Below are 23221 nucleotides of genomic sequence, written 5' to 3' on the forward strand. Positions count from 1 at the left end.
GAATGCTGTTCTCAGGGATGAAATCCAATTTGTACAGTCTTTCTTTGTAAGTCCATAGTGACACTCCATAGTAACACTCCAAACACAAGCATGGCCAGAGTGTTTTTCACAAAGCTGGGCAGTGACACAAACACCTCCCATCCTGAATGAGGAATGCTCAAAGGGGAACTCCACAACAACAACCTCGGTCCTGTATACCTGAAGGAGCGTCTCCACCCTCATCATTCAGCCTGGACACTGAAATCCAGCACCGAGAGCCTTCTGGCAGTTCCCTCATTGCAAGAAGTGAGGTTACAGGGAACCAGACAGAGGGCCTTCTCGGTAGTGGCGCCCGCCTTGTGGAATGCCCTCCCAGCAGATGTCAAGGCAATAAGCAACTACTGTATTTTACTTTTAGAAGACAATTGAAGGTGGCCCTGTTTAGGGAAGTTTTTAATGTTTGATGCTGAACTGTTTTTAATATTCGGTTGGAAGCTGCCCAGAGTGGCTGGGGAATAAATAATAAATTATTATTATATTATAACCTGCTGGTACAAATGGATGAGCTGGGGCACTTTACCGGTTATTATACATAAAGCAATGTGTAAAAAGAGTTTTCCTTTTCACTGGGGTAAGACATTCCATGCCTGGTAGTTTCATCTTCACATCACTCCTCCTCTATCCATGCACTTACTGTTGTTATTTTAATAGCTATGGGCTTATTCTATAGATTTATTTTGAAGGGTGAGCTACAAAACCTAAAGTTATTCCAAGAAAGTTTTCATGAGACAGATGTTAGCCAATTTGAACTGACATTTCCCAATCTGGTTTTTAGAGGGCAGATGCTAACCTTTAAACCCCCCTTTGGATAAGCTGAAAACTTTTGCCAACTTGGCAGGTTTCTTGAATCCCTCTCAGAAATATCAACTGAAGATGGAAAAGAAACCAACTACAGTACAGTAAGGAGAGGATGTGAAGTATGTGATGTAGTATTAAGATGCGAACATGGGAGCTAATCTTTGTGTGGGTACATTTGTTTGTGTGGGTATATTTGAGAGTCCCGTGGACTGCAAGAAGATCCTTTCCATTCTGAAGGAAATCAGCCCCGAGTGCTCACTGGAAGGACAGAACCTGAAGCTGAGGCTCCAATACTTTGGCCACCTCATAAGAAGAGAAGACTCCCTGGAAAAGACCCTGATGTTGGGAAAGATGGAGGGCACAAGGAGAAGGGGACGACAGAGGACAAGATGGTTGGACAGTGTTCTCGAAGCTACGAACATGAGTTTGACCAAACTGCAAGACAGGAGTGCCTGGCGTGCTCTGGTTCATGGGGTCACGAAGAGTCAGACATGACTAAACGACTAAACAACAACATTTGTTCATGATGGATACATGTCATACTTGTGGTTAATATCGCTTTATATTTTGCACTTCTTCTAAAACAGCATTTCATATACCGCATAATGCCCCCTGCCCTCCCATAACCTGGCCAGCTCAGAAATGGCACTTGCATACTACTGATCTGTCAGGCAGCGCAGTGTGAACTTCTAAACTCAATGGCCAGCTGGTCCTCAGCCTTCACAGTTCTATCTGGAAAGGAGCCACAAGAGATATCCCTCCCCTCAGCACTGTAATTACTGAGGAGGTCACTAGACAGCCATCTTAGAAGTGGCTTCATATTCACTGGTGCTCTGGGCTATTCACTGGGCTACACAACACTACACTACAGTCTTGCTCAGGAAAGTAGTTCAGCTTAGGTCAAAACAGATCAGAGTCATGTGTCACTTCTGTGCTGACCAGCCTCCCTTCAGTCTTTCTAGCACTGTGGAGAGAGACACCCCAGGAAGCCTCTGAATTATTTCAAAGGTCTCTGGGGTTATGGAAGTGTTGAAAGATCTTTCAGCTCAGATGTGGCACACAACTCTGCAATGAGTATTGTGCTATTTGTACTATTCCCCCAATAGGAATAGTATTGACTGTGGAGGTAGATAAAGCATGCTTATAAACAAATTAAGTATTCAGAGAGCCCACCAACTTCAAAACATGAAGTTTACCTTAAAAACACAACACATTTGCAATAAAACATGAACATACACTGAGGAGGGCTTCCCCCCCCAAGAACCACCTTATTAAACTTACCTATATTACACGCTGCACTGAATAATAATATAAACACACAAACAAAAGCAGGCTGGTGAAACTAATTATCTATACAGTTTTAATGATGCATCCACCTTTTCCAGAGATGGAAGCAGTGGAGCAAACTAACATGTTGTCAGATAATTAATCCTCAAGAATTATAAAACCCAGTGCAATGGAATGAATTATACATATTATTTAGCACACCTTGCCTGGCTTTAGTACTTCTGCTTAACAAAGGCAAAATAACAGTACACACACACAAATTCAGAAGTCATAATGGTATATTCCAAAATCTGAGCTTCTTTCCTATGCTAGAGCAATAATTTATTAAGCTTATACAGTATTAGTCTTAAAATATTGTATTATTTGGACAACAAAAAAAATGTTATCCTTGTTACTGTCTTATCCTTCTCACTACAAATATGACCAATTTCATTCCTTCAAAAATGAAGATATTCTCATGTTAAGAAATAAAATACTTATGTACCTCCAATGTTACAATTTCAAATAGGAAATGAAACCATCCTAGGATGGTTAAGAACCATAGTGAGGTTTTTATTATGTTTTTAGATTTGCTATAAGCCACCCAGAATGGCTGGGGAAACCCAGCCAGATGGGTGTGGTATTATTATAATTATTATTCATACATATGATAACATAAGGCAAACAGTTCCATGTCTACCACATTGTAGGGTACCTCAAAAGTTCGACATGTAAGGAAGCAAGAAACAGGGATTTCATCTACACCAGATATCAAGCCAAAACAAGTGATGTGTTTTGCTTCTTGGTTGAATTTATTTCATTTCATTTCATAAAATTTATACACTGCTTGATTGTAAAAAACAAACAAACCCTCAAAGCAGTTTACAAAAAAAATATAAAAAAGTAGAATTATCAAGAAAAAATTACAATACAAATAGTTAAAATACCAAACAGGTTAAAATTCAGATCAACTTTCTAAGCATCACCTTCCTAAGCATCTAGGCAAGCTTGTTTAAACAATAATGTTTTTAGCAGGCATTGAAAAGAATAGAGTGAAGGTGCCTGCTTGATATCATTCGGCAGGGACTTCCAAAGTGCCGCAACAGTAAACGATCAGGTTCTTACAAATGCAGAACGTTTATCATGTGGCACCTGTAGCAGTGCCAATTCCAAAGTGGTTGAGTGGGAACATGCAAGGTAATGTGATCTCATAGTCCCAAGTTAAGATACTAATAGTAACACATTGAACTTGAATTTATGCACAGAACAAAGCTCATATGACTCCATTTCCACACAGAAAGGGAAATGACACTGAGCATTAGTTTTATAATGGCCTCAGACCAAAACAGCAAGTTTAAAAGGGCCTAGACTGACACCACCCATTCATGCCAGACAGTGAATCCACTAAGCCAAAGTAACACATTTTCCCTGAGCTTTGGCATGTTCCTGTATCCTTTGGTAGTTATTTGGTCCTACCTCCTGGCTTGTCCTTTCATCCTCACTCTCCTGCCCAGGCATAATTCCTTGGCTTCAGCTCAATTATCACAAGTTGCAATCTGTTTGTGACCTGGTTGTAACCTGTGGCCCTATAGACCCAAGCATGGCCATATGTGAGGGCAGAATTTAGCTTAACTTGAACACTAAATTTTCTCTGTAGGAGGAAATGTGGTGAATATATAACACAGCAAGTTTAAAAGTGAACATATTGCAGTAAATGTTTATGGTACTGAAATGACATCTTTAGTTCTTGGTCTACCTTGGGGGGAAAAGTTGTGATTATTCCCCCCCCCCTTTACTTATATTTTTCATCTGCTCCAGTTTCTTTTTTGCTGGATTATATATACTCCGTTCCACTCCTTTTTCTTTACAAAGCAAAAGAAACCAATTTATCTATTTATATTTATTTTTAACATTTCTAACCTTCATCAGAACATGATAACAGAGAGGAATACAACCACTCATCTAGATATATCATTAGTCTTCCATGGATGTGCTGCCTAGGGTAAATGGAAATAGCAATCGTTTAAAAACGTCCCTATATATTATGCCAACTGTGCTATCAGATACCAGCAGCTGTCTGACTTTCAAGAGTGGCAATCTCAAGATACTGACTGCACACGGCAGAAGATGGATGCCCACGGAGAGTCTCTCAATCCTTTTATGTCATGCATAAACTTATCATTCAACCTGCCCATGGCCCTAATCCCCAAAGCAGCTGATCACAGCAGGCCCTAACAGTCTTACGACCCTGGTTTTGCAGTCTAGGCCTTCAAGTCCCTGAGGGACAGTTAAGGATATCAGCCATCACTGTCTGCTCATTCATCTAGTTTTTCCACCTAGCAGATGCCAATTATATGGGGTATTCTGCAGGGGACAGAGGGAGAGAAATACTAGGACTGATGTTAACTGAAGAACTATGCACAACTTTTCCCATATTGAGTGTGTGTGTGTGTGTCTATATCATCTATCTATCTAGCTATCTAGCTATAACATTACACATTTACCACCACCTGAAAGCAGTAGCAGTACCTCTAAACCAAGCTCTGAACTACTGAAATGAAATAATAACAAGTTTGCCTGTCATGAAATGGAACAGAAAATGTTTGGGCATGCTTGTCATCAAAACAAGGTGTGTCAACATGACTGCAAATGTTGAACCAAAGCTCCATATTCAAGAGTTTACCTGACAAACATTCATAGCAACAATTGATACAGTGTTGTTAAATAAGACTTTGACATTTTACTTCTTTCCATTTACTGTTGCTTAAAAACCATACAGTTAAATTATTGCAAGTTTACCAATCCAACTCCCAGCTCCAAAGCTTAATCCCCCCTACATTTCTCTCTACAGTATTCCAATTTATTTTACATTGCAAGCAAAGAGTATGAGCAAACATTGTTTTCTATACCAAGGTGATTCAAGTAAATGACCTAAGCCAATATGGCAACGAATGATAATAAACAATCTCAATCGGATCTAGGAAACATTTGTTTTTTAATATAGCAAAGAGACCTTGAATGTAAAGCAAATTACACTCAACAAACCTCCAAATAAAGATGTTTCAGTCTTTCTCTCCAAAGCCTAATGCTGAGCAAGACATTATTTCATTATTTCAACCCTCATTTATACTGGATGCCAACGACCATCAGTTTCACAAAACCTACTACATTTATATACATATAAGGAGGTCCCTTCTTACGACTAAAAAGCCCCCATGCTCACATATGTGTCCTCTGCCTCTTTTTACACATTGATTCTGGAGCTTAAGAAGGATTGTGCATTGCTCCTAAATGTTATCCCTAGAGCTAATGTCACATTTTGCTTAAATGGTAAATCAGAAGGGTTACTCTAATCTTTGCTTATCTGTCTGCACTACTTAAAACTATTACGTTATACAATTTACCATAGTTGGCAATCCACAGAAAGAAACTTACAACAGCCACACACAAAATAAAATAAAATAAACAGGGCCAAGCTAAATCTGACACTAGAGTTTTCATCTTTTGGTAGATTCCTTTTATCAACACCATGGACAGCTATAAGACTGAAAGCTCCTCACCAGCATCTGGTTACATACTCTGCATCGACGTATACAAATGCCCACAGTTTATGTGGCAATGCCACATGAAGCTGCTGCTAGTTTATAGAACGATACAATTGTAGAGATGGAAGGTACAATGCAGGAATCTCAAAAAGTCATCTCCGTTCCTTTTTATAGGTCTGTTCTGAGCATGACACATATTAGATATTGCTAGAGATAGGTGATAAATTCAATTCTTATTTATTTATGTATTTTATTTATTTATTTATTACTTCTATATGCCACCTTTTACTCAATGGAGCTCAAAGTTGTGTACATGGTTCTCCTTACCCCAATTAACCCTCAGCATAGCCTAGTGTGGTAGGTTAGTCTGAGAGAGAGTGACTGCCCCAAGGTCACCAATGAGTTCTGTTGACACCAGGAATGTTTGAAACTACCATGTGATAAATTCCGGAACAAAGCAATAAATTTCTGAACGAGCAATTCCTGAACAAAAGTGACAAATTGGAAAGATAAAAATCTATGACAAATTGTTGTAAGATTTTTAATATTATTATTATTATTATTATTATTTTGAAAAATTAAGTAGGTCTTCCTCAACTTGAGCATGATAACCCTTACTTATGCTACTGGTTGCTCTAATATTTTTGGCTCATGTTAACAGTCCAGTTTCCCAGATTCTATCAATCACAAAAGTTTTAGCTGAATCTTATGAGCTAAAGCACACTGACTTCAGGCACACCAATTGTGATACGAAAAAGTTCATAGGTTTTTATCATCCTTCCCTTCCCTTCTTGGTAATGAAAACATTAGACACACTCGGAGGGAAGACCAAATAACAGAACTGATTCCTGCTCTTGAGCAGTTACGGTCTGAAAAAGCTCTTTTTAGACATTTAAAAGGTGGACTGAGGAGTCTGACCCTGACCTAAGCATGTTAATTATAATGTCTGTAGAGGGCCTACGTATGCAGATGCAAAAGGGTTTGCAGCTCCTTTGCAAAGAATACTCCACAGCTAGATACATGGGTTCTCTACAGGCATTCCAATTAATGTATCTGCCACCAACATGCTGCATTCCTCAAAAGTTTATTACAAATGTTTTAAATGCCTGAAAAGGGTTTTTACCATTTGGCATCACACCTTCTAGGTTCAAAACAAGCATGCGGCTCTTCTCTCTTCACCTAAGTATGGATAACTGACACACATTTGCTGCATTGTCAGCGTAGATAATGTGTGCTCAAAACCACAACTACAACTTAAGCATGCTTATTCGTCAACCTGAAATGTCTTATGCTTCATCCCATTTTATTATGGTAAGTACACTACCCTTTGCTAAGTTGGAAAGCACACAGACTAATGGAGTTTTCTGTCTTTGCTGTATTTATGTGTCAGAACTCCCAGAGGGTAGCTGTGCTGCAGCAAAACCAACAAGCAGTCCTATTGCAACTTTATAATAAATTTATTATGGCAACCTCCTTCCCCACACATTGCAACTACAAAGCACTCTTTTCACATTCCACTCAGTGATGAAGCCACCATTGCCTCATATTCTGCAGCCCTTTTTCGCACCCCTACTTTCACTCCCATTCCCATGCCTCCTACTTTCTCTTTTTTTTGCACCTTCCCCCGCATGGTGGCGCTGTGGTCTAAACCACTGAGCCTTGGGCTTGCCGATCAAAAGGTCGGTGGTTCAAATCCCCGCGATGGGGTGAGCTCCCGTTGCTTAGTCCCAGCTCCTGCCAACGTAGCAGTTCAAAAGCACCACAAAAAGTGCAAGTAGATTAATAGGTACCATTCCGGCGGGAAGGTAAAAGGCGTTTCTGTGCGCTGCTCTGGTGTCGGTGTTCTGTTGCGCCAGAAGCGGCTTAGTCATGCTGGCCACATGACCCAGAAATACTGTCTGTGGACAAACACCAGCTCCCTTGGCCTGTAAAGTGAGATGAGTGCCGCAACCCCAGAGTCGTTTGCAGGGTCCCTTTACCTTTACCCACATTTTCACCTTCATTCCCCTTTTCCTTCTTCCTTTTCTCAGCTCTCCCTTGGATACAGACACCTCCCATGTCCATGTCCCCTCCTCTCTCTTCCTCTGCAGTCCCCCTTTGCACACATACCCCATGATTATATATGCTATTGTATCTTTAAGACGAACAGAATCTTAATGGCAAGTTCAGGCTGTTCAGTTAGAGGTGGTGAAGTTCAGCTGACGGATGTTGTAAATATATGGGCATTTGCTTCCTAATGAAATATGTGTTCTAAATAGAAACGCTGAATCTGGAGCTTCATGGTGGATATAGCACATGGTACAAGGAGTGAGATACATTCTGCGAGGGTACTATGGACTTTTCAGGGCTCTGGACCCCTTATTTCTCTCACAAGAGGCAGTGAGGAAAAGAAGAGGGGGAAGTTTGAGAACAATGAAAAGGAAAGGTCAATGAAAGGGGGGGAGTAGCTGTTTTAAACAATTACAGATGTTTGAGTAAAGGGTGGGTGGGCTTCCATGCCATGGCCACTGCAGTTGCGCAACCTGCCTTCAGTTTGATTCTCTTCCCCCTCCCTGATTTCATGCAAATCCAGGATTGTGAAGAGGCACCACAAATCCTCCAGTAGGGTCTACACTGTGACACTCTTCCATTTTACTAGATGCAAGACATGGATTAAATTCTGCTTCATCAACTGCATGAAGTCTGGTGCTCGGTTGTCAGGTATGTATACTTGATGTGAAAAGTCAAAGAAAGTTTGGATTAGAACTTCTTTCATTTTTTTTAAAAAATAATCATATTCCAGACAGAAGAATAACTTCTCTTAAAAAGTGCCCACTGATGCTTCATGCCCCATCATGGCAATAATAAAACATTCTTCAATATGAGTCAATCTACTTACTTTCCATAATTGTCTCTTACCTTCCAGATTCAAAAGTGAACCATGTTGAGTCCCGCCCATATCTTCTCAGAGAACTGAGAGGCCACATCACCAGCTTCACCTTAGCATTGTGTATATCCCAGAGATAGATGTTTTCATGAGTAATCTGCATTGTACATTCTCCATAGATATCTAAATTTGGTGTAGGCATTAGGTAAACATTGAAGCGCTCTGAAAAGGAGTGGAAAATCATGGTGAAAATAGTGAGCTAGCTTGCATTATGATGATAATTCCCTTTCAGTCTAGTGACAAGCATGTAAATAATAAACCCATTTAAATACATCAATGCAACTCTCTCAGAAGACAGCTCATAGTACATCTGGAAGCACAGCTGAGACCTCTTTATCATTAGTAACAGATGCTCAATGGCATAATGTAACAGTTAAACACTGTCTGTTGTCAGTGACCTTCATAAAATGATATCATTAGCTTCTTCTTATTGCATTAATAATTTCAATTAGCAAGCTATTTTGAAAGAGCTTCTTTACCATGATGGACCTTTTTTTATTCCAAAGGGAGAAAAAACCAAACAAAGCATCAACGTATTTCATTAGAAAATCTGAAAACATGTAAGATGAAACTGCACAATGGAACTAATTTTTCTTTTTGGTTAGGTACCTGTATGCCTTCAATTAGATACCAATAGAAGCTTTGGAAGAAAGTGGTTAATCAAGAATACTATGTAGAGTTAAACCCTCCCCTATGCTGTTGTCACAACCCAAATTGTCTCCTTACTTGTACTCCTTATTGGCTATTCTATCCCCTCACCACTACCGAAACCTTGATCTACAGGTTTTCCACATCACATCTAATTAACCTTCACAGGTGGGGTCTGGAAGGTCACATTCTTTCTACTGTGATTTTATCACTTCCCTCCCAATACTTCCACTTTGGGAGATATTGTGACATCACATAACTCAGATGCACTGTCTGGGCCAGCTCCTTTTTCAGATGTAACAGTAGGTGATGTTTATCAGGTATTCTTGATAAATTCAGAAGCCATGTTTATCAGGTATTCTTGAATTTTCAGTTGACATATTACTTACTCTATGCAAATGTGGACCAGCATATGCCCAAGAATATGTGAATATAGAGATTTTGGCAGTGGATATGCAAAGGCCTAGGGCTGAGAGGAGAGGGGAAGCAAAAATAAAAAATAAAATAAAAATCAGAAAAAGCATTTCCCTATTTTTTCCCCAAAGCTTCCTCATCCTCCCTGAAATTGGAAATTTTTGGATTAGCTCATATTTTCTTTTAGAATAATACATTTTAGGGCAATGTGTTGATGTATTCGACCTCCCCCCCCCCCCCAAAAAAAAAAATTCAAAAAACTGAGCTAGAAGACTTTTATGTAAGACTACATACTGTATACACCAAGAACAAACAAGTACTGAGTTATACACTAATACTACAGCTATCAAATGCAGCAGCAATATATATTGCTGCTTCTAGTGAGCACTGTCATTGCCACAACTGAAGGGAGGAGGATTCAGTCCCTTTTTAGGCTGTGGGCTTCCTCTTGCTGCCTAGATCTAGGCCTCAAAAGGCTGAGAGTGGGAGAAAGAACCCAGCAGCAGAATTTTGTTGCCATCCAATTCACAATTTTGGAAATCTGTTCAACCCAAGATTCGAAGGCAGAAATGTAAAAGATAATAGCACTGCTACTGTATTTGACTGGATTAAAAAACAAGCATCAGCTCACTTAGGGCTTGAAAAGCTTGCTGCTCTTGGGTGATGTGGTATTAATGCTTCAGAATGCAGAGGCATATTTTGCTCAGGATGTAGGGTTTAAACAAGTGGCTTCATTGCTGGAAGACCCACGTGGATTCTGTTTCTCAATCTTGGTTACAGGCTTGGTCTAGTAGTGCTGTGATCCAGCTTCACAGCAACTCTGCATAGCTGCCCAGCAATCACCACTGTAATTTTCTTCCAGATGGACTCTTCCACCAACAACTTGACAACACTTGTGTCTTTAGATGTACCTCTGTTACTGATTTCAGCTCATTTAATACTAGTCTTTTCTATGATCCTGGGACATATATTGCCTCTGGCTGTCAAATGCAAACCACTAAGCATTAGCTTGTGTCTTGATCTCTGGATACTGAAGTCATATATGACCTAGCATTTAACAGGATTATCCTAAAAATGTGAGGTTTTAAAAACTTAAAACTCAATGTAGGATCTAATCTTGTACAGCAAAACCAGGGCTAAGGATTACAAAGGAGTTGCAATTCACTGCAAATCACTCCAAAATGATATGCAATTTTTGAGAGGTGATAGAAAAACAAGCCTGAAATAAACCAGAGAAAAACTAAGAAATGTTTTTTTTTTTTAGAAATTTATGTGGCCAAAGAATTCTTATGTATATGTCAAAGACTAAAGCTCCCATATGGCTATAAGTAAATTTGTTAGTCTCAATATTATTTTCTGTCTCAGTCCATTTAATTTTTGTCCCAGTGATACCTCCTAAGCTGATTCACTCAATGTCACGGCTATCCATCCTCTCCTCTGAGGCTATATTTCTCATTAATCACACTAATGGGTGTCAGTCTTGCAACAAGTACTTTAAAACTAAATCCCAAGTATGAAAAGGCTATGTCTCCACTGCAGAATACTCTGATTTTATATGGGATTTCTGATTTTCGCAGTTTTCAGCACATTTGTTTACTGATTCTTCATCTTCCATCTGTAACCAGATTTACAGTGTTGAGTGGGCGGCACTCCACTAAGGACCACCACTGTTGAATGGCTTGGGGGGGCAGATTGGTATGGTGGTCTTGCAGCCTCATAGGTGCCACCTTCTGAATGTTGAGCAGAGGGGGTGGTTGGCACCTGTCAATCAATCCACATATGGTTTCCCTTTATGGGAATATGTTTCTGCCTCCCTTCAGTTTGGGTGAAGGAGTTGCTCTGAGACGGTTTGGCGCTTAGCAGCAAGCATGAGATTTTCTGCCTGCTAGCACAGGTTATACCAGCTTGCACTTCTGTTTGTTTTGGCACAAGTCTTCCTTGTTATATTTCAATAAATATAACCTTTAACCAATCCGTGTATCAAGTCTTCATTCTGGGTGTGGGGCAAAAAATACAGTCAAAACCTAAAAGTTCAACAGAAAGGAGGAAAACCCATAGCTTCCTTTAATTATTTGAGCATGTTATTGGAAAAGGGCATTCAGGGAACATGATATACTCAAAATGGCAAGAGACATTTGTCTGCTCTGCATTGGAGGTCAGTGTCTAAGGTGAGGTGTCATGGATTAAGAAGAAATGTTCATGATTAAATTGAACATCAGCTGCAAGGCAAAGAAACAGAAGCAACAGCGATTACTCAGGACTTGAGACAAAAAGTTATGCATTGGTACACTACAAGAATAGAACCAAGTGACTAAAAAGTTAACAGAAAATAATCATCCATAAATGATGCAAGGCACTGAAAAGATTATACAGAATATTGTTCCATTCCCTGGGTTTTTCAGCAAAGCTAATGGACATATATACACAAAACATTATTGGATCTTGCTAACAAATGTGTTTCCAGTTGTAGAAAGGGAGTGACACAAATTTAGAACAAAGTTGTTCGAGGCAGAATTTGTTTAGAAAAATGAAATCACCCTGATACAGACAGAGGGAGAGGGAGACAGCTAAATAGATCCTCTGTTTGGTTTGGACTATTTAGCAATTGCTTTGGAGTAGAATGTTCTCTATAAACCAATTCAGATATATAATCACTAAGTTAAAACAAATACTGGCTTCCTGGGCAGAACCCATGAAGATAAACAGGCCAAATATGACTGATCAGAGATACAGCCTAAACAATAAATAAATAAAGTACATCTGACAGCTCATGGGTGGAAAATAACAACTCCATCTCAAACCATTCTTGGAAGGACCATTCTGAATATTACTGGTGTTTCACCTCTGATACCTGTCATGCTGGAACATTATACTACTTGCAAGGCAAGTTAAATAATGGCTGGTTAGCAGATCTATGCTAACCAGTGTGCTATGGTCCATGGCGTGCTATGGTTCATGGGGTCACGAAGAGTCGGAAACGACTAAACGACTAAACAACAGCAGATCTAGTCAGATGTAGTGAAACTGAAGCTCAATCCTAGTAAGACAGAAACCTGTGGGTTAGTCATTCCTAAGTTTGGATAATTAGCAGGATGCCTGTTCTTGACAGCACTGCAGCTTCGGACTACTCTTAGAGCCATCACTATTACTGGAGCAGAAGTGTCCCCAGTTGCTAAGAGTGATTTCTTACAGCTTTGGCTGGTACACCAGCTATGCTCATTCCTGGACAGGGATAGTTTGGCCACAATGGTGCATGACTTGGTATCTGCTAGTTTGGGACTATTGCAGTTCTCTCTATGTGGGACTACCCTTTAGGTTGGTTTAGAAATTGCAGCTAATTGCAAGTTACTCTAAGGACCATTTGTCCCTTACTGAGATTATCTAGAGAAGCCCTGATTGTCCCAGTGTTTAGTTTCTGCACAAACTAAGGCCTTTAGTGCAATGGCAGCAGTACTGTACTTTAGAACACTGTTCCTATTTAAATCACAGATACACCTACAATTTTGATATTTCATCCCATGCTGAAAATACCTTCTTTTTTTGCCAAGCTTTTTCAGACAATTAACTTGATTCTGTGTTGGTCATTTGTTCTATATTTTATAATTTTATGATGTCTATTGCACATCGTCGTGACATCTTTTAACATGGCAGTTTAGAAATATTTTTATAAATAAAAAACAAAAATAGTGTATCTCAAATATGCTTTTAAATGTATAAACATGGATCTGTTCTGTAGGTACTGTAGCCCAGTTCAGATAACCACCTAAACCATGGCATAGGCCATAATGAATGAACAATGCAAAGCCTAAATGAAGCACTTTGATTATGCAGAAAACTTGGCAATCATCATTTAAATAACAAAAGAAAAACACAAACTCATTCTTTAAATCCTGTACCCATGTATACCACTTCACCTCAATAAAGCAAAACAACTGTAAACCAAAAGCATTTCAGATTCTAATCATATCATTTTGCATAAATCATCCCAGATGGAAAGCTGGATACAAAGCACAGCTAACCATCCATTAGCTGCTGCATTACAGATCTTTGATGTGCAAATAGAATGAGAAGGCAGATGAACAGAAGTGGAAGAAAACAAACACAATCTCGGGGGGGGGGGGGCACAGTACTGTTGGTAGAGATACAGAAGGAAATGTTGTGGCTATGATCTTAGAGTGAGGCCAAAATATTTGTGTAAGAACAATGAAAGTCATAATTCAAGGTTTAGCTTTGGTCCCGGCTTTATATTATTTGCCACTGCTTCCCAAGTTGCCCTCATCACACTTCAACTGCTCCATTAGTTTCATTTTCCAACAACTGTGAAGGTTTGTGCCGCATGAACACCTGTCTAAATTAAATTAATTAAACAGAGTGGCTGTTGCTGTTGTTATTTATCAGATTTCTTTCCTGCCCTTCACCATAAGGCAACAATATAAAAATGCAATATTAATACCAGTTAAAACAATTTACAGCCAGAATATTTACAACCCTAAAAAATACAGGGTGGAATTCAATGTTAAGAACTATCTCTTCTTTATGGGTTTCACAACAACAAAGGACATGTAATTCATTGGGAATTTCTGTACAAGCTACCATCCATTTAAATAGGACTTGTACAGGTGAATACATTGAAGTTGATTCACCCAAATTTATATTCCTATTATAGAGATGCTATTTCTCCCCATAGCTAATGAATTTATTAATGAACAGTTTACATCATGTCCTCTTGCTACATACAAGCACAATGTCTGATTTGCTTTCTAGAGTTAGGGTGACAGATTTAGCTCTGTTAATTTAAATGTAAATTTCTGCGCTGGGGGATATTTATCAAAATTGCAATGTCTGAGGGAATGTACCTAATGATTCATCACAGAATATTACTGAAACATCAATTTCACTCACTCCTTACATTTTAAATGATGCCACTAATCATACCTCTTTGGTTCCTTATGGGTGTGCCTTGCACAGAGACCTTGTGTCTACTGGCCTAATCATGTTTGTTTCGTCCCATTTATTTACCACAGGACAATAAGCATGCTAATTGTGTTCATTTCTATTAGTAGTCAACTGTCAATGTAGTAAAATGGTGCACTGAAGCATCAATCCTGGCTTTCAGTTCAGTTCAGACCACTTATGTGACCAGCAGCTCCATCAGTGCTTGCCTGCTACTGTGATAGTCATAGCTCACGGACAACCCTTCTGGGACACACTTACTTTCCATAGTTTGCAAAGAACAGAGTTGAGGCCCAGTACTTCAGTTCCAGCGACTACACCTCAAACATTATTGTGAAAATTCTGCTAGCACTTCTGAAATACATGGTATCTCCTGCACATTAATCCAGGAAGGGTTTTCTTTTCAACACTATATAATGACTGTCCTCTATTTTGGTGGTATCTTTTCAGAATATGCCTCCCTATGAGAGACGGTGGTCCCTGCCTGCTTGACAGAAACAGTGGTAAGACCACTCCTTAAGAAGCCTTCCCCAGATTTGGAAAATCTAAGTGATTACCAGCTAGTTGCCAATGCTCCCTTCTTGGGTAAGGTTCTTGAGTGGGTAGTCATGGACAAGACCCAGGCACTCTTGAATGTAACTGATTTTCTAGATCCTTTTCAATGAGGCGCAGTTTTGGCACAGAAACTGCTTTGGCTAACCTGTATGATGATTTCTGCCAGGAGTGAGACTGGGGAAACATGCCCCTTTTAATTCCTCTTGACCTCCCAGCAGCTTTTGATACCATTGACCATGGTATCCTGGATGACTTTCTGAGTTGGGGGTTGACTACACTCCCTCTGAAAGAGTGGGTACATCACTTGGAAGTACTCCTGGATCCTTTGCTGTTCCACTTGAGGCTCACATAGCCTCTCTGGTGCCTTCTATGAACTTCAGCTGGTGTCCCAGCTGCACTCCTATATGGACAGGGATAGCCTAACTTCTTTGGCTCTAATATTTTTTTTATATTTTTCCCATGTCTTAAACAACGCGTTCCTCACTATGTGACCGGTAAAGTTATTATGCACTCTATATTTATCATAGTTTAAATAGGCATGCCAGCCATACCATAAGTCATGCCCTTCCAAGTCTAATAGTTCAGTATCTTGGAGTAAAAACCATTCTCTTAGCCAAGAAAAGCATGCTGCTTCATAATATAGTTTTAGGTCGGGGAGTCCAAAGCCTCCCCGGTCCCTGGTATCTATTAAAATTTTATGCTTAATTCTTGGTCTCTTACCGGCCCATAGAAATTTAGACAGTTCTTTTTGCCATTCATCAATACACGTGGTCTTATTTATAACTGGGATTGTATAAGAACATAGCTAATTCATGCTGGAGATGTGGGGGAAATAATGGTGACCTATACCATATGTGGTGGTTATGCAGAAAGGTTAAAAACTTTTGGGGTCAAGTTTATGATGAGTTAAAAAAACTATTAAAAACCCTTTATAAAACTAAAACTAAAAAACCCTTTATAAAAAGCCAGAAATCTTTCTACTGAGTATTATTAACAAAGCTATTCCAAAAAACCTAAAAGAGATTTTTCTCTATGGAACGGCCACAGCACGTACCCTGATAGCTAAAAAATGGAAAGAAACAGAACCCCCAACAACAACTGAGTGGCAAAGTAAGCTTCAGGAATATGTTGAAATGGCCCAACTAACAGACAGTTTGAGAGGAGAATCTGAACAAAAATTTCAAGAAAAATGGATAAGATATAAAGTATATATTAAAAAATATAGCAGGAATCGGCTAGTCACACCAGCATTTGAATAATCTTGAGTACGGTCCTAAACAAGTTAAATTCCGATGGAGATATAGTTAAGCAAGAGTATATGGGAAAAGGTAAAGATATTGTGGACTGAGTTGAAACATGCTCACAAAAATGATTGGATCATACCTTCGGGTTTGATAGGAAGTCACAGAAGGGTTATATGTATTGTATAAGAAGGGAAATTAAAGGATGTTGTACTTTAAAATTTGATAGTATTATTTTATATGGGTTTTTATTCATATGATTGTGTTTAGTTTAAAAATTTATTTGGTATTGATTTCTTTTCGATTTGTCAAATAAGCTCAAGTAATATGATGTAAAGTGATGTAAACGGAAACAATTTTTTATATTTTCTTTATGTACTTTATTTTTGAAATGATATAATAAAAACTTTTTGCAAGTTAAAAAAAGGGGGGGGGATAGCTTAACTTCTGTTGTCTATGCATTATATGTGGGGCTGCTGCTGAAGATGATTTGTGTTTGTGGGAGGGGAGGTTATTGGTTTGTTTTCATCTTTTTCATTATGCATTTTATTTTCTCATGTTGTATTTTCATGTTGTGAACTCCCCTGTGATCCTTGGATGAAGGGCGGCATACAAATTTAAATAATGCTAATAATCTTCTTAATTTTTTTTTAGCTAATGATATCCCACATCACCTTTTTTTGTCAGTCATAAATACTACAAATCCTATACTGCAGTGCAACGAATAGGCACACAATTTACTGGGTTTTTTAAAATTATTATTTGGGCTTTGAACATCATACCAAGGTCTTGTCAGAGATAAAAGAACCAAGCCGAGTTACCACAAATGAATTACTACAAGTTGAGGCAATAATGTTTAGAGGAGACCAGATGGCCTAAACACCTACCATTTTGTTCTCTCTGTACTCCAGCAGCAAGTAGATCAGGCTCACCAAGACTTATATCATTAAGCCTGGTTCCTAAACATTCTATACAAAGATGTTTGCACCATTCTTCTGCCTCAAGCTCTGAAAGAAAAAGAACAACAAATAAACTACCAGGAGTTACCACGAAGCGTCTGCAGTATTTGATTTAATTTAAAAGAAGGTACATAATGACAGCAAGCATTTGATTTACGGGGTAGTAATTGAACAACTTCCAGCTTAAAGAAAGTAAACAAACAAACACACACACTAATCTTGATTCATGATTGCTTTTGTTAAAAATATCAAATGCATTTTAAATGGATTAATAGTGAGTGGAAATTAATTGCAGCCTGCTCACTGTACTGGAAACTTGATCACTTGGGACATTAAGGCACATCATTTTTTGGTCTGTGAAGATGAATTCACATTATCCATTTTTGTTAGCCCAGATGACTTTTGCAGTGGAAGTATGGAGCCTTCACAGGATATTATTAATTGCCACCGTGACATGTACAATCTGTTTGCTGCATGGGTGACATAACAGGTAATGGGAGAAGAAGAGAGGAGGATAGTACTAAACTCTAAGGTTTGATGGTTTCTTTTGATGAGAAACATGAAGGGTTTCCTTAATGCTGAAAATCCCAAAAAATCCCATGTAAGGGAAGCCAGTGTTAAGTTAAGTTGGCGTTGTATGCTAGGTCACAGTTCTGCTTTGTGCCCTTATAAGCCCTTGCCCTCCATGGCCAGCTGCCACCATGCCCACTGGCTCCCTGCAGCCAGCCAGGCAGGTTCAGGACAGGCTGGGCAGCATCCCTAAGTGATTTCCAGGGTCTCTCTCTCCTCTCCATGCGCCCTCCGTATTAAATGGGGTGCTCCCCACTTTACATGATTTCACTTATGCACGTGGGAGCCTGGAAGTAGGGAGGTGCCTACATAGCTCTCTATCTCTATCATATCTATCTCTATCAAATCATACTTCCTTTGTTATATTATAGTATTAATAAACGGATGTGCTTTTTGCCACTAGTCATCCAAAGCCTCTTGCTCAGACTATGAATATGTATATGTGATTGCAAGAGCTGCCATTTCGCCCATAACCAACTTGCTGACCTGCTTACAACTGATTTTCCTCTTTTTTTATTTTAAAACCATGGTGCTTATGTCCAATCAATATAGCATATAGATGCAATAATCCTCTGGTCCTGATTATTAAAGTAAATTGCTTGGTTTTGACCTTGTCTTCAACTGTTTCCTGATAAACAATTACATTAAGTACTCTTTACTATTTATTTACTGTTTAAAAGCAAAAGCCTCCACCCTCAAAACGGGATACTGCCGGGACGGGGAACCCGTGGCCCTCCCTATGATGTCAGATTCCAACTTTCATAATCCATGGTCATTGGACATGTTGGCTGGGACTGATGTGAGTTCAACAACATCTGGAGGGCCAAAGGTTGTCTGTCCATCCTTGTTCTAGAGGTATATGAGAAAGGCTGCCACATGCTCTCACATACTGAGTTGGTAGGGGTAGATCATTCTGGACCTTGACCAGTCTCTGAACCTGGTGAACCCCTTCAAGGCTTCCAAAAGAATATAGAATCTTTTATAGTTATATAAAGTCTCTCTGACTACATATTTCATATATGCTTTGTATTGCTAAAAAAAATGTTGTTGTACCTGATGTTTTGCAATAGGGCAATAGAGAAATACTTTTATAAATAGGGGGGAAATTGTGCGTCCTGAAGTCTAGCAAAAGGAGCTGAGACCGATTACAATAATTGCTTCTAGGTGACAGAAGTTAATCAAATGTGGCTTGGCTTGGATCTAAATTTTGAAAACTACCCCCCCCCCCCATTCACAATAAATTCGTAACCTTTGCAAGCACCAAACAACCATTCCTTTCTTCATGCGGACAGAATTTTGAGCAGAAGCTTTTGTCTCTTGAGAGGATGTCCAGACAGCTGTTGTTATCTGACCTGATTAAGACATTTCTGATGGGGATAAAGAATACATCCTCATCTGGGAAAACAAGCTATCAGTGAGTATCTTCTCATCCCGTGGAATGCCAAAATCTACTAATCTCTTTTGACAGGAAGGACTGGATCAAGATTTAAAGTACACAAGTATGAACTAGACAGAGAAACGGATGGTATCAAAAATAATCAACATATGGCATATCTATAAAACAAGGCAGGATCAATGAAAGAAAAAAAAAGGGGGGGGGGGTTCCAGCCTATTCAGTAAGATCAACCCCAGGCAGCCCGCATTTCAGTTTCTGTTCTGTTGTGTCCCAGACCCAGACTGGATACAGACTGCAGTAGAGGCCTCAGTTCATTGTCTTCAACCACTCTGAAACTAAACTTACAGACAGAAATATCAGGTGCTGGCCAAGAACCCAAGCAGGATCAGTTAAACAGAAGCAACTGATCCCAAAGTTGTTTTGCAATTATCTCTCTCAGACAATCTATTTGGCCTGGCCACTTAATTCCATCAAGCAAAGGCAGGAAGAATTAAAGCTGCTATTTTGGATGAGGCTTGAGAGTAGCTGATTCAACTTTTGAAACGTTAATGTAATTTGTGATGCACTAGCTACCACATTTTGTGTTTTTAAGGTATGTTTAATCTAGCTAATTCATGGCAAAAGGACATCGCCACCCTATAGCGAAATTTGCCTTGTGAATTTCCCCATTACATAAGGCAAGTAAGTGGGATTGTGTTTCTTGGGTGGAGGTGGAGAGTTGTCAACAATGCAGGGGGCAAACGAAGGCGTTGTGACAATCGGGGTAGCAAACTGCTATGTACAGCGCATGTGCGGTGTCGCACACATGCGCTGTACACAACGCCACCGCACATGTGCTGTACATAGCGGTTTGGCGCCGGCACCGCTCAAGCACCGTATGGATGGTGCTGGGATCCTCTGCTCATGGCTGTAGCTGCAAATGTAGGATCCTCCATTCGCGACGCCACTGTAACAATGGACAGCTATTTTATATTATTGTTTATTTAACAAAATGTATATATGGCTTGACTGTAAATAGACCCGCTAAGAAGCTTACAAAAATAAAACAAACTTTGTTTAATGGGAATTCTCTATCTATAAATATTCATTATCAGTGTTGATGTGTGATTCCCATCCAGGGGCAAAGAAAGGGGGCTGCCGTCCAGCCCGGGTGTCATCCCGGAGGGGGTGACAAAAGGGCCTACTGCAATACCCTGGGTGTCGGAGCAGCTAGCTACACTCCTGTTCCCATCTGGGGCATTTCTTCGCCAATTGCTCTCCTTAAGAAAGGCATGTGATTTGCTCTCCTAAGAAGACTATAAGATAATAAGATATGGTACCCTGAAAAGATAAGACTTTGTGTTGAAACTTCAGTATATCAGTGGAAGGGGCTGCTTGTTTATTCTTTGCTACTGCAATATTATCCAGGACCATTAGTCATTTATATTGGACTTGGAGGCAGGCTGCTTGTCTTTTGCTTTGCCTGTTGCTATAAAATCAAAGTCGCCAGCTCAGCAAGCTTTTTTGTTTTTAAAAGATGTAACAGATGCCACTGGAGTTTGACGTAGTTCAGATTACTGTATCCTTCATAGATAAGAAGCTTTGTTGCCTGGATTAAACTGCAGTAAGCAAGGGAGAAAATTGTTTCTCTTTAGATTTAGAACAATGAAATTACAGCCAACAGTTCTAAGTTACAACTGGAGGGAGGAGCATTTTAAATAATTTAGCCGGTGGTATGAAACAACTTCGCTTTATTATTATTTTGCACTGATAGCTGTGTCTGTGAATAATATTGGTTAATTCTGAATAATATCTAAACAATAATGTAGAAGATATTAAAAATGTTGATTAGCACAATACAAATACATTCATTCTTATGAAAAGGTCTAAAACTTCATTAGGTAAACAGAATATGTGTTTTTGTGCTTTTCATAATTGCAAAAATTGATTCAATTTTCCATTCATCCATGTATATATTGATACAGGAAGATTTGCTTCTGGATTTTCTTTCATTATTGAAGAAGCACTAAATTTGCCATAAAATTTCAATTCTATTGTAGCAAAGGTTATGTGTTCTTTCCTCCTATTTACTGAACAGATGATAACATTTTTGTTTCCTTTTTTCATAATTGATAGCTTCATAAAATGTTATGAATAAGGTACTGGGATAATTATTTTCTCACAAAGAGCCTAATCCCCTCTTTAGGGGCCATCTCCTCCCTTGCCAGCCTGCCAGCTCCTTATGATCAGGAGCTTTGTTTGACTTCTTCCAAGTTCTGATATGCTTAGAGTGCTGCACAAATGAGCTTCTATGGGGGGAAAACCCAGCTTTTTATAGCCTGTTTTTGTATCTACTGTGGCTGCTTTTATATCGTTGATCTGTATTTTTTATATATATTCTGGATTATGGCATCGTGATTGTAGTAAGCCATTCTGATTAATGTGAATGCATTAGAAGACCAGGATTGAAATCTCTAAGCGATAATCAACCATCTATTACAATCACCGATTCCGTCGTTGAAAGAATTTGATCATTTACTGTGGCAGTGCCTACACGTTAGTGAAATCAAGCAGGTGCCTTTACTGTACTCTTTTCAGCACCTGCTTTAAACATTACTGTTTAGACAAGCCAACCCAGATGCTCCGAAAGCTGATACAATTTAAATCTGTTATAGTGCTTTGAACTTTGGTGTGACTTAAAGTAGGGTTGCATTTTCCCCCCTTGATTTTACTGTTTTGTAATTTGTAAACCACTTTTAGGTTTTTTTTGTTTTTGTTTTTTACAATCAAGAGGTGTATAGATCCTATGAGATAAATAAATAAAACACTCTGTGGACAAAATAGTCCTAATCATAAATGCATCATCTTCTGAAACAACTTATTTACTGTAGTATTTATATTGCACTCAATTAGCCAAATATGTGGCTTTCAAAGTGGGCCATAAACTGCAGTCAACTCAAACATGTAGAGTTGTGTTGCTGTGTGAAGATCCCAGATAAAAAGAGTGGCCCAGCAAAGAATTAAGAGCAGGAGCCAGACTTTGGGGCAGCACCAATGCCACAATACCCAGTATCCCCCAATTCTCCCACCTGGGATTTTACAGGCATTCTCATTTCATAGATCATAGAATTGTAGCGTTGGAAGGGACCATTAGGGTCATCTAGTCCTGAAATGCAGGAGTGGGGCGTGAACTCACAACCCTGAGATTAAGAGTCTCATGCTCTACTGGCTGGGCTATCCCTTCAGTCAGTCTACTGACTGAACTACTCCTTTCATAGGGCCTGGTGAGCTGGGGTGCAATGTCAGATCCTTTAAGAGCATTGTCAGCTCCGCTATTGGTTTCTCTCACACACTACAGTGGTACCTTGGTTTAAGAACAGCTTAGTTTATGAACAACTTGGATTAAGAACGCTGCAAACCCAGAAGTAGATGTTTTGGTTTGTGAACTTTGCCTTGGAATAAGAACATGTTTCGCTTCTTGTTGTGTGTGTTCCATTGGTAAATTGAGTCCCCCGCTGCTATGAGAAAGCACGCCTTGGTTTAAGAACGCTTTGGTTTAAGAATGGACTTCCGGGACCAGATTTCCCAGCCCTCCCTTGGTTTTAAAGTCTTCCTCAGTCTAAGGCATTAAGTGGCCACTGTTTTTCAGAGCTGGAAAGGAATTTTCCTCTCAGCAACCATTGGCCATCGATAGAGAGGTTTTTGCCTTTTCTTGGTGGATAGCGCATGACTGTTAGGCACTACGCACATAGATTTTGCCACGTCTTGTGTGGAAATAGCAATGGGTAGGATATAAACATGGGGGAGACCCACACAAGGGGTCTTGAGAAGGTGCACCAGTTCCCGGTCCTAGTGGGCTGGGCCTGGCACCACCCATCTCAGGTTACCAGTGAGACTCCAGCCCCACGGCATGCACCCAACTGGATCCTTCT

At 39.5% G+C, this 23221-nt stretch overlaps 1 protein-coding gene across 3 annotated transcripts in view; it reads right to left on the reverse strand.

The window, feature by feature from the left end:
• Positions 1 to 23221, reverse strand: part of DOK6 (docking protein 6) — a 171580-nt gene that overhangs the window by 43572 nt on the left and 104787 nt on the right. For all 3 annotated transcript variants that reach the window (XM_035125321.3, XM_035125322.3, XM_088675295.1), the window contains exons 4-5: positions 17273 to 17392; positions 8547 to 8736 (exon numbers count right to left, since the gene is read on the reverse strand). In XM_035125321.3, coding sequence (XP_034981212.1) covers positions 8547 to 8736; positions 17273 to 17392 — 310 coding nt within the window. The remainder of the gene's footprint in view (positions 1 to 8546; positions 8737 to 17272; positions 17393 to 23221) is intronic.

Source organism: Zootoca vivipara, chromosome 8 (genome assembly GCF_965207765.1).
Source record: "Zootoca vivipara chromosome 8, rZooViv2.hap1.1, whole genome shotgun sequence".
NCBI classification, from domain to species: domain Eukaryota; kingdom Metazoa; phylum Chordata; class Lepidosauria; order Squamata; family Lacertidae; genus Zootoca; species Zootoca vivipara.